This window comes from Choloepus didactylus, chromosome 1 (genome assembly GCF_015220235.1).
Source record: "Choloepus didactylus isolate mChoDid1 chromosome 1, mChoDid1.pri, whole genome shotgun sequence".
Classification (NCBI taxonomy): Eukaryota; Metazoa; Chordata; class Mammalia; order Pilosa; family Megalonychidae; genus Choloepus; species Choloepus didactylus.
In genome coordinates, this window is record NC_051307.1 from 454,964 (window position 1) to 466,291 (window position 11,328).

The window sequence follows — 11,328 nt, forward strand, 5'->3', positions numbered from 1 at the left end:
GAGAGGCCCTTCATCTGCTCCCGAGAAGGCAGCTCCTGCCCCAGGCCAGGGCGACAGTGAGGAGGGGGCAGAGGGAGCTCAGGGCCAGTGGCTCGATCTCTGACTTGAGGACAGCAGAGGCCGCACAGGCCCGGGGCGGATAGAGCATCTCCCTGAGGAGAGGCCCTGCAGACCGGCGCATTCCCGTGGCAGTGTGGGGAGGGGAGTGTCCTGAACCAAGCGGGAACAGTGCAGACAGGTCCTGGCCCAGGGAGCTGGCCTCTGATGGGGGTGGGGCGTGAGCCGAGGGGTGTCAGGCCAGGGGTCACCACGGGCTTCCTGAGGGGCCACCCGGGGGCGAATGGAGCGAGCGCCCCTCTTCCTGCCCAGCACCCAGAGCTGGGGGCTCCTGGGCCCACCCAAGAGGTGGTCACAGTGGGAAACACGCATATTTGTGGGAGAGCCTCGAGGGGTGGGGTCCTGTGGGCACCCCTCAAGCTGGGCACTGTGCTGCCACTTGTCCTGCAGAGCTGTGGTCCCAGCACGGGCTGTTTTGGGGGGATGTCCGGGGGTCCTGCCACCCTCCCCGTTTAGTCTGCAGACCGGGCCGTGGTCTGGGGTGCTTGGCTGCACTGTGGCCGCACTGGCTGTGCCTGTCTCTCCTAGAGAGCCCCCACCATGGCATTTCGATGCTCTCAGTTTTTTCTTAATTACAAACTGGAGTTTGATATGAGGAGCGTTGAGTTATGTGTTTGTGCTCATCCAAATGTCATTCCTGGCTCAGAGGAGAAGTTCTGTGTTTTGCCTGTGCCTGTAATTTTAATTTAGTTTACAGAACGTCCCCATCCCATGTGTGTTCTGGGTGTGACAGTTCTGGCGGGCCTCTTAAGCAGTCCGTGCGCGGCGTGTGGAGTCTGCCGGTGTGGAGCAGCCGTGGTTCGCAGCACACCAAGGCCCTTGTCTGTGCCCTTGGCCCCGCAGATCTGGGTGAGCAGCCCCCACAATGCCAGTGGCTACCACACGGTCTACGGGGAGGAGTCGCTTCATGCCGACCATTTCAGTGCCCGGCTGAGTTTCGGAGACACCCAGACCGTCTGGGCCAGGACGGGTTACCTCGGCTTCCTGCGGAGGACGGAGCTCACCGACGCCAGCGGGGGTGCGGGTCCCTGCGCCATGCAGAGCGGGGAGGGGGCAGTCAGGCCACAGCCCCACGGGGCGGCCACTCAGCCCACTGTCCACGCCTGAGAGCCTCTGTCGGCCAACCTGCAAGGGGTTAAAGGACTCTTGCCTTATCGGTTCTCTCTGCAGATTATACTTTCTTCCTGTTTTACTTTTCCAGCTGCTAAAACGAATACTGTAACTGGTGCCCTGCTGGCAGCAGTGCCAGGCAGAACCCGTTCCAGGTTGGGGCTCTCACTGTGGAAGAGTTTGGAGCCAGTAGGAAGAAGTAGTAAAGTATACTAGAGATAGAGATAGAGAGAGAGAATACACGTCCAGGAGAGAATGCGGACGTGTCCGAGGGAGGGCAGCACTGAAGGGCAGTGGGTCGGCTTGTTACATGGGAAAGTCTTACGGTGATTTATCTCGACCTTTGAGCACCAGGTGTTTTCTCTGTTCCAGGAGGAGATAGTTATCGGGACTTGTGTCTGCTGTCCTGTATCTAAAATTTGCCTTTGGGCAGATATTTAACAACCTTTATGACCCTGTGCTTTCTGTCATTAACTAAGAACTTGCTTTGGGCCCGTGATTTTACAAGCATTTAAGGTTTGGGGAGGTTTTGGAGCTTTAGGGGGAAGTCTTGTCCCATGAGGTTTGCAGCCGAAGGGAAGATCAGGGGCCCTGGCCTGTGCCCCTCAACGCCGCACGAGGGCCCCAGTGCCAGAGGCTGGAAGGGCTGCTCCCTCCCGGGGCCACACACGGCAGTGCCCCTTTCTCTTCTGGGTTCCCCTGACTTGCAGCTCTGGCTGCTCCCCACGGCTTCGCGCTGCCCCCAACTTTTCTCTGCTCGTAGACTCAGCAGTTTGGGTCAGTGGGGCCACCTGTCACTGGAGTCAATCTTGAGGAGCTCTCACAGTGGGTCCACACCGACCAGAATGCAGGCTGAGACCCAGAACATGCCCAATCTGGGGTCCACATTCCAGTCCCCACATTTCCCTGAGGCTGCCCCCCACTGCCCTCTGACCCCCTCCCCAGGCAAGTCCGGCCGTCCCGGATGAAAGTTCCCACCGGAAGGGATGTGCTCCTCCCGCCAGCGTGATGGCTGTCTCCCGACCCCTTATGGCTTTAGGTGGTGTCTGAGGGCCCCGCATGGTGTTGCAGCTAATGGGGTCACACCAGAACGTTTGGTAACCCCTGTAGATGCTGTTTGGTTTCCAGAGATAAAAATTACTTCTAAATACACATTCATGCACTGAGCTGGCTTATTGAGGAGGTTGCTTCCTACAGAGATAACAGAATGAGACGTTACTTAGCACAGAATCAAGATGAGCGCCAGCACCTCCACGAAGCCCCTGCAGTGTCTGCCACGGGGTGGCTCCTTGTCCTAGAGAGTCTGTGGTCGGGGCTGACGAGATGCAGGTGCGTGTCGGGGATGCAGCTTCGTGCTCTGGCCCTCTGCGTTTGAACGTGTGTGCTGTCCACAGAACGCCATGACGCGCTATATGTTGTTGGCTCTTTGGATGAAACGCTCGAGCTGAGAGGCATGCGGTACCACCCCATCGACATCGAGACGTCAGTGATCAGGGCCCACCGGAGCATCGCCGAGTGGTGAGAGCCCCTGATCCTGGGGTGGCAGCGCCTCAGGCCAAGGGGGTCAGGCACTGGGCCGCCATCCGCACGTGCCTGCGGCTCCCGACTCCCCAGGAGGGCCCCCTAGGCCACCCCGAGAGAGGCCCAGGTCACCCGCTGCTGCCTGCCGCTGTTGGGGTTTTGTTTGTTTTTTTCCTCTTTTCCCAATCAGCTTTAAACAGAGACGACCCCTAAATGCACAGGCAAAATGTTAATGTCTACACAGTTCCAATCCTGATGTTTCTGCTTTTGATGTGAGTTCCTTAATTTAAATGGTCACAACTCATGATTTCTTCACTTTGTAGGGAACTATTTCAGATTTCAACATTTCAACATGAAGTAATACTCTTGATTCTTAATAAGAACTTTAATTAAAGAGGGTATTCCTATAGAACACAACAGTGTGACCTGTAAATCGTAAACGACGTTGCGCCACACGTGGCCTCCCTTTGCCCAATGCCCGTGGACCTCAGCCTGTGCCTGTCTCACCTGCAGCGCCGTGTTCACCTGGACCAACCTGCTGGTGGTGGTGGTGGAGCTGGAGGGCCCGGAGCAGGACGCACTGGACCTGGTGGCCCTGGTGACCAGCGTGGTGCTGGAGGAGCACCACCTCGTCGTCGGCGTGGTGGTCGTCGTGGACCCGGGCGTGATCCCCATCAACTCTCGGGGCGAGAAGCAGCGGATGCACCTGCGGGACGGGTTCCTGGCTGACCAGCTGGACCCGATTTATGTTGCTTACAACATGTGAGGATCGATGTGTCAAAGCTGGAGGGATCAAAACCTGGATGCTTCAAAAAGCTGTAATTGGGACCTCGGGGCAGGGTCCAGCCGGAAGTGTCTCCTTCACTCGGGGAGGGGACACCGGTCTTCACACAGTGCTGCACCTCCTTTGTTTCCTGCTGCAGATCGTCTTGGGAAACACTTCCTGAATTTATTTAAGGGGACTGAGTCTGCCAAGGACATTTACCAAAACATGATGTCAGTATTTATCAGACAGGGTGAGGGGAAGGGAAAGGCGCACCTGGGATGGGCATTTGAGAAAACTGCCGATGCACAGTTCTCTACTGTATTACAAGTTTGCACTTCTTTAGGCTAAAAAGATAGTCCCCGATTTTTGAAATTCAATTATTTATTCCCATTTCAAGTGAGAATTTCTGTGCTGGAAAGACGCTGAGGCCGCCTAGTACCGCTGCCCCGTGTGTTCTCACCTGAGGAGGCTGAGCCCAGCAAGCCTGGGAGGAAGCGAGATCCGGCTGCACGTGGCTACCACGGTGACCCTCTTTGCCAGTTTCTTTCCTGAAGCAGGTGTGCCCAGCTGCATATCGTGTCAGACGCTCAGTAAGCGCCATCTTGCACTGTCGAGTTAGATGTTCTGTTTCAGAAAGATAAACCAGTGTTTTCGTTTTACACCACTTTCCTAGGTTTGGAACTTCATGCTGTGTGGATGACTCATTTTCATGACACTGCAATATTAATACATCTCAATACCACAGAAATGTACTGAACTTCATTTTTATTACAAGTCAGATTTGGAAGCACTGGTGGGAAAGGCATGCTCTAGGTGCAGTTTTGTGAACCTTCGGCAGTGCCAGTGGAAGGTGAAGACAATCTCACATGCATCATCTGCTGTCGCCTTTTGAGTCATGTGCCTAGAAAATTTGGCCAAATCATAGTTATTTTATTCAAACTGGACTAAACCAAGTGGTCTAATAATTACAGTAGCCTAAATCAAAGAAGAGAATGTAAACTCCTGTAGATACTTCTAAGAATTTGAAGTCAAATACCAATCTGAGAGGTAGATTATTTTTATAAGGCTAGTAGAGAATGCGCTGAGTTGCTGGGCTTTCTGGGGGCTGAGGGTGGTGGTTTAGGAATCACACACGCTTCACAGAGACAAACGGTTCTCTGGAATGAGCCTGCATCAGTGCCTAACAAACCTGCAGTTAATCCTCTGTCATCTTAAATTCTCCAGTGAGTGACTGCGGATTCTTAAACCTTACTCTTCCGTGGCTGCAGGTGGCAGCCGGTGTAGCAGCTGTTGGCCTGTGATGTGACGCTGCTTCTAATAATCCCACTGTAATTATGTAAATACGTAACGCATTGCTTGACATTCAGAGGTTTAGCAACGGACTAATGGACATTCCTTATAAGAGAGTGGCCAGGGAGGAAAAAGAACTACCTAACCCCAATTTTAATGTAGTTTTATAGCAAACAAAATATTGTAAGATTTTTGAATTGAAAGATCAGTGGCAGTAAGACAAGGTGTTTTGTAAATTAAGATTTTCAGAAGTGTATTAAAATGTCTCAAAATTACTCTGGGAATTCTGTGTATCACACTAAAATTTTTATATCATGTTAATAAAAAGTTATTGACTGTAATTCAATATTTTGAAATTCATGAAAAGGTTTTTAAAATTACCACAACTAGGATGTATTTTATTATATACTATTTTTTTTTAAATAAAAGCAGTTAGGCTTACAGCATAAAATCCATTAAAGCGTAAGGAAGAAAATTAAAATCTCTTAATAGCCTACCTCTGAGCAACAGCTGCATTAGTATTTGACGTAAGTCCTTTCAGGGATTTATTTTTTCCTTTTTTTTAAATTTTTAAAAAATTAGGATCATATACTTATTTTATAATCTGCTTTTATTCTTAATAAATTACATACTTTTTAATCTGTTCCATTATATTCTTCCACATTTCATTTTAACAGCTTTATAATCATTTCACAGGTGTGCCAGGACTAAATGTAGCTTTCACTCCATTGTGCATCAGTGTTGCTTTCATCATTGCTGCAGAGAACCTCCGCAGACATGCACACACATGCACGGATATATGCACACACATAAATACACATGCAGTGACATAACATGCACGGATATATGCACACATAAATGTTCATGCACACACACGCACTTACGCACATGCACAGATATATGCACACACATAAATACACACGCACTTACGCACATGCACAGATATATGCACACACATAAATACGCACTTACACACATGCACGGATATATGCACACACATAAATACACACGCACGTACACACATGCATGCACACATACAGACCTGCATAATTACTGCCCTTAGGCTCCTTTCCTACGGACACCATGACTAGAAAGTTTATGCCATGTTTGAAGCTATTTTTTTAAACTTTTTATTGTAGTAACATATGTACAATTTAAAATTGCCCATTTTAACCACTTTCATGTGTACAGTTCAGTTGTACTAATTATATTCCCAATATTGTGCTACCATCTCCAGTATCCATTACCTGAACTTTTTCTTCACCTCAAAGAGAACCTCTTTACCCATTTATTAGTAACTCCCTCTCCCCACCCATCCCTGGTCCCTGGTAATCTATAATCTATCTGTTCTAGAAATTCACTTCGAGATATTTCATGTAAGTGGGATAATACAATATTTGTCCTTTTGTATCTTGCTTATTTAACCCAACATGATGTTTTCAAGGTTCATCCATGTTGTTACACAGATGAGAACTTTCCTTTTTACAATTGAATAATATTCAATTGTGTGTATATACTACATTTTGTTTGTCCATTCATCTTTTGATGTTGGAAGCTTTTGGTGCCCACTGCCTTCCAGGAAGGTGGACCAGTAGTATCAGAGAGACGTCTTTCCCAGCAACCCCGACAGTGTTGGAAATGGACGTTTGTTCAAGATAAAAATAAGTTTTTGCCATTTTGATTGGCAAATAAGTGTTTAATGTCTAATCATATAGAATGTGTTTTCATATGTGTTTATGGTCATTTTTGGTTCTCATCTGATGCAGTTTATTCTGATTTGGCCATTCTTACTAAGCTGGAGTTTTTTCTTAGTGATTTGTTGGAACCATTTTATGTCAACAATCATAGCCTCCACATAGCCCATCCTTTTTCTAGCGCGTTATTTCCATCTTGATTCTATTTTTTTAAATTCAGGTTCTTTTTCAAATGTTCTAATTATTTTATCCAGACTGCGGTTGCATGCACTAAATTTCAGATTCTAAATCTTGTTGCAAAGTGGTTCTACTGAAATGGTCAACACAGCCCTAAGGGGCAGTAATGGCAGAGAAATAACCTCCAGTGTTTGCTCAGTTCTGACCATAGAGCCACATAGAACCCGGTGAGGCGAGGCCTGCCTTTGGGCCTTCCAGACTATTCTAAAGAAAGAGCAAGACGACCTTTTGTTGCTTCCATCTCGCTGATGGTAAATGCTCTTGGTGAGTCAGGTCCACATTTGTTCAGTAAAAAGAAGAGAACAAAGCATTCCCTTTCTATCTCAAATTCTTTGCATAAGTTGGTCCTAAAAGATTAAGAGGAAACACTTTTCCTCTAAATTGGATGCAGTAACAGTAACATCACCTATGGCGTTCCTCTTCCTTTGCGTGATGCTCAATTCAATGTTAGAGAATTAAAGAATTATTTTCAAAGGTAGCCGCATGAAAAACTGCAAAACCAATGTTTTTTAGGCTTCCTAAACTTCATTTTAAATAGGTTCTGTGGTAGGTTTGTGTGCTGGGTTGGGTGTATTTTGTCCCCCAAAACACCATGTTCTTTGATACAGTCTTGTGGGGGCAGATGTATTAGTGTTGATTAGGTTGGAATCCTTTGATTGTTTCCATGGAGATGTGAATCAACTGTGAGTAAAACATTTGATTGGATAATTTCATGGAAATATGGACCCCACCCATTCAGGGTGGGTCTTGATTCAATCACCAGAGTCCTATATAAGAAGCTCAGACAGAAGGAGCTCGCTGCTGCAGCCTAGAGAGAAAATCCTTTTGAAACCAGAACTCTGGAGAAGACGCCAGCCATGTGCCTTCCCAGCTAACGGAGATTTTCCAGATGCCATTGGCCATCCTCCAGTGAAGGCACCCGATTGTTGATGACTTACCTTGGACACTTTATGGCCTTAAGACTGTAACTGTGTAACCAAATAAACCCCCTTTATAAAAGCCAATCCATTTCTGGTGTTTTGCATTCTGGCAGCATTAGCAAACCAGAACAGTATGCTACAGCAAAAGCTGGCTATAGCAAACAGTTTTATTTGAAAACTGCATTGATGTATATAAAAATTAGACATTATTTGAGAATGATTCATTTCTGCTAAAATGTAGGTTAAATCCAACATTATACCATTTTTCCCATTTATTGTAGACTGAATACTAGAAATTAAATTTTCATCACCAGATGAAAATAACCTTATAGCTACTACTGAGGTAATGAGCTGTGAATTAATTCTCCAGTATTGCTTTGAATTACACCCCTAGGTCGTTAAGAGAAATTCCGGCTTGATTCAAATGTACATCATTTAACTGGGATTCTTCAGTCGTCACCTGCTCTTGGCTTGACTGTCACTCCTCTTCTTATCTGGCCCCAGCCACTCAAGGCCAGTGTCTCTCAACTCTTCGGCTAAGGGCTATTTCTCCCTCAACTGCACTAACTCTTCCATCTGCACAGGGATCCCATGTTCACCATGAGCACTTCATTCATGGACAGCTTTTGCACCTTGCAGCTTTCTTATTTCCTTTAGTGCAATCACCTAGAAGCTGTCTAAGCAGGAGAAAGAAAATTTCCAGTTCTCTGAAGATCTCAGAGCATCCCTGCACCAGGCACCTGTCCCACCATTCTTTTGGCCCGGCACAGAGTGGGGCCAAATTTTGGAAACAATACCAGGTCTGACTTCTCTCTCCTGGCCCACCATTAGCTCGGCTTTTAGAATACTGCCGCCTGCTCCACCCACGTGAGGTCAACAGCCAGATTTATTGACAACAAAGGACCTGAAGTAAAGTTGCTTGGAGGTACTAGAATTTTCTTTACCATATACTCACAGATAACTTCTTTATTGTATTTCAGCTGAATAGAAATTGGCATAATAGGAGCACCTTCTGCTGCTGTACCTTATAGAAATGCAAGGATCTGTTCATGTTCTTTGCCTGAGTTGATTTTCCCCAATCAATTTTATTTTGTAGAATCAAAGTGTGCTTCAGTTTCATGGTTTCTATAGCAGCCAAGTGCTCAGAAGTCTAAGGCCAAGGACAAGATCCACTTCTGGCTATTGACAGAAGTGCTGCACCGGTCACCATAGTAGCCATCAAAACAGGACAGCCAAAGCAGTCAGCAAGGGGAACACGTCTGACTTGTTTGAAGCTTCCTTTGGCCCTCGAATGTCTGTAGGAAACCCATCGGCTGTACAACGGCCTCAGGAGCTATAACCTTCTGGCTGAGGACAACTTGGGTCAAGTTCATAAACCTTGGCACTAGCATATCCAAGCTTGATTGTGATGTTTCTTTCTAATTCGTTTTTTAACCTGATGGTGTAAACTCCAGAATTCCCATGAGCTACATGACTAATTATGCCTGTGTGAATTGTGGCTCGTCTGTGGATAACTGTGAAAGCTGCGTCAATTTGGTAACATCCCAGGTGGCAAGATCCTGGTGAGACAGATGTGGCTACCCCAGAGTAACTCAGGCCTCACCAAAACTCATTGTTTTTGCTATTTGTATTTTTACATTTTTGCTTCTTAGTAAATAATTTGTGTTTAGGAAGAATGATTGTTGAAGTATCCAATGGGGCCGTCAGAGAACCTGCAGGTGGACCCCTGTCGTGCCACCCCTCTTCTCACTGTCCTTCTTGGCATCCAGCTCTGCCTTTTGGGGTCGAGTGAAGGAACTGTGAGATGCTCTGGAATTATCATTGTGGATTCTGCTGAGGGTGGTACAAAGTGAGAAATAGAGAGGAGCTGAGAGCCTACTAAGAGTGGTTCCTTATTCCCCAGGCTCTAAAAGGCACTGAGAAGGCACCATCCGTGCTTCTTACATTAAAATTGCTTAACAGTCAAAAGTGGAACCAGGAGCAGGAAGGGTAAGATGAAGCTTTGAGGGAGAGAGGAAGCCGTGCTTTCGTGGGGGGACCAGAAGTTCAAAGACAACATATAGCATTCAGCTGGCATTAAAAGGTGGAAAAAGAAGGACCCAAGATGCTGATTTAAGGGAGAGGCTGGGCTCACTTCTTTCCCAGAAAAACCACCACAGGTCAGGCAAAAACTGCTTGCAACAACAGATCTGGGGCTCTGGATGTCAGGGGTGTGCTCTGCAGCACGTAGGAAAGTGCTAACCCCTAGCCCTGAGTCCTCGTGCCCAACCCACCTGGGGCACAGCACATCCAGATCTCCGGTCTCTGGCCGGTGGGTGGCTGCAGAGGTCCAGTCCCTGAGGACAGAGCAGGCGGGATATGGTTTAACACTGTGCCAGGTTTTGACCGGCAAATTTGCACAGCTGGAAGCACCAGTGGTTTAAACACTAGCGGCTACACCGGTGTCGGGAGTTGACAGGAGCTTTTTGGCCTTCTGAGGGAGGCAGGGACCAGGCTGCCAAAGCGCATCCTCAGGTGGCAGGTGAGGAAAACACACCTCTGGGAAGACACCTAAAGGCTTCTGGGTGAAGATGGACAAATGCTGGGTAGACCAGGAAAGTGCCGTCCTGACATTCTCCCGGGGGCCCTGAGAGCTGGTGTGCGCCCCCTTCATGAGCCCCTGGCCCGGCCCTGGTTGGGGAATATTGACCAGCCAGTTGTCAAAAAGAGCACTAATGCAAATCCAATCAACAACAAAAGTTTTGATGAGAGAGAATCTAAACTTTAGAGTAAAATCACCAAAACAATCCAATGCCCAGATATCAGCCAAAAAAAAAAAAAATCCTTATGAAGAAACAGGAAGAAATAACCCAAAGGAGCAAATCACAAAGTTGGGAGAGATACAGAATCTGGAACAACTAATCAAAGATGTTCAAACAAATCTCCTAAACAAGTTCAATGGGATAGCTAAAGAGATAAAGGATATTAAGAAGTGGGTGAATATAAAGAAGAATTTGGATGCATGCAAAGAAAACTAACAGATCTTATGGGAATAAAAGGCACAATAAATGAAATTAAAAATACACTAGAGACTTCCGGGAAGATGGCAGAGTAGGTGAGGTGGAACCGGCTTCTCATCTGAGAAAGCAACTAAAAACGGGCTGGAGGACACCAGGCACCGCAGTTCCAGGGTGTGACTGGCCACAGAGGGTCCCCCACAGGATGTGGAGGGGACACCGACAAAAACGGAGGAGGGACGTGGTGAGTGTGTTCCCCATTTGGACCACACCACCCAAGGCCAGCAGCAGTAAAACCGCTGGGCACAGGAGTGAGCAGCGGCTCTCCGCTCCTGCCCACCTGCCTTGATGGTTTGCTGGGGGGTAGTCCTTCACAGCCAGACAGTGGGGAGCCTCGTGAGAGAACCCCGCAGGCGGTGACTGCTCTCCCCACACAGAAGTCCAGGGGGTGCAGCAGCAAGGAGCAGGGAAGGGAGAGACGCCATGCCAGCCATCGGGAACCCCAGAGACTCACGGGTGCAAGGCAGAGAACTAGCAGGCAGGGCCCACAGTCCACATGCAGTTGCCTTTGATCAGGCTCCCTGCCCACCTGCTCGGTGCCCACGTTGCAGCCCCAGGACAGCGATTCCCCAGAGCACATGGAAATCCGGTGCCCTGATTGGCTCCCCACCGGGTTT

The 11,328-nt window shown here is 47.9% G+C and overlaps 1 protein-coding gene and 1 pseudogene across 5 annotated transcripts in view; one reads left to right on the forward strand and one right to left on the reverse strand.

The window, feature by feature from the left end:
• DIP2A (disco interacting protein 2 homolog A) overlaps nucleotides 1–5,443 on the forward strand; it is a 123,842-nt gene extending 118,399 nt beyond the window's left edge. For all 5 annotated transcript variants that reach the window (XM_037829979.1, XM_037829965.1, XM_037829986.1 and 2 more), the window contains 3 exons: nucleotides 961–1,135; nucleotides 2,622–2,745; nucleotides 3,262–5,443. In XM_037829979.1, coding sequence (XP_037685907.1) covers nucleotides 961–1,135; nucleotides 2,622–2,745; nucleotides 3,262–3,514 — 552 coding nt within the window. In that variant the 3' untranslated portion in view covers nucleotides 3,515–5,443. The remainder of the gene's footprint in view (nucleotides 1–960; nucleotides 1,136–2,621; nucleotides 2,746–3,261) is intronic.
• Nucleotides 5,444–8,025: 2,582 nt separating this feature from the next.
• Nucleotides 8,026–9,268, reverse strand: LOC119529534 (annotated as a pseudogene).
• Nucleotides 9,269–11,328: the final 2,060 nt, after the last annotated feature.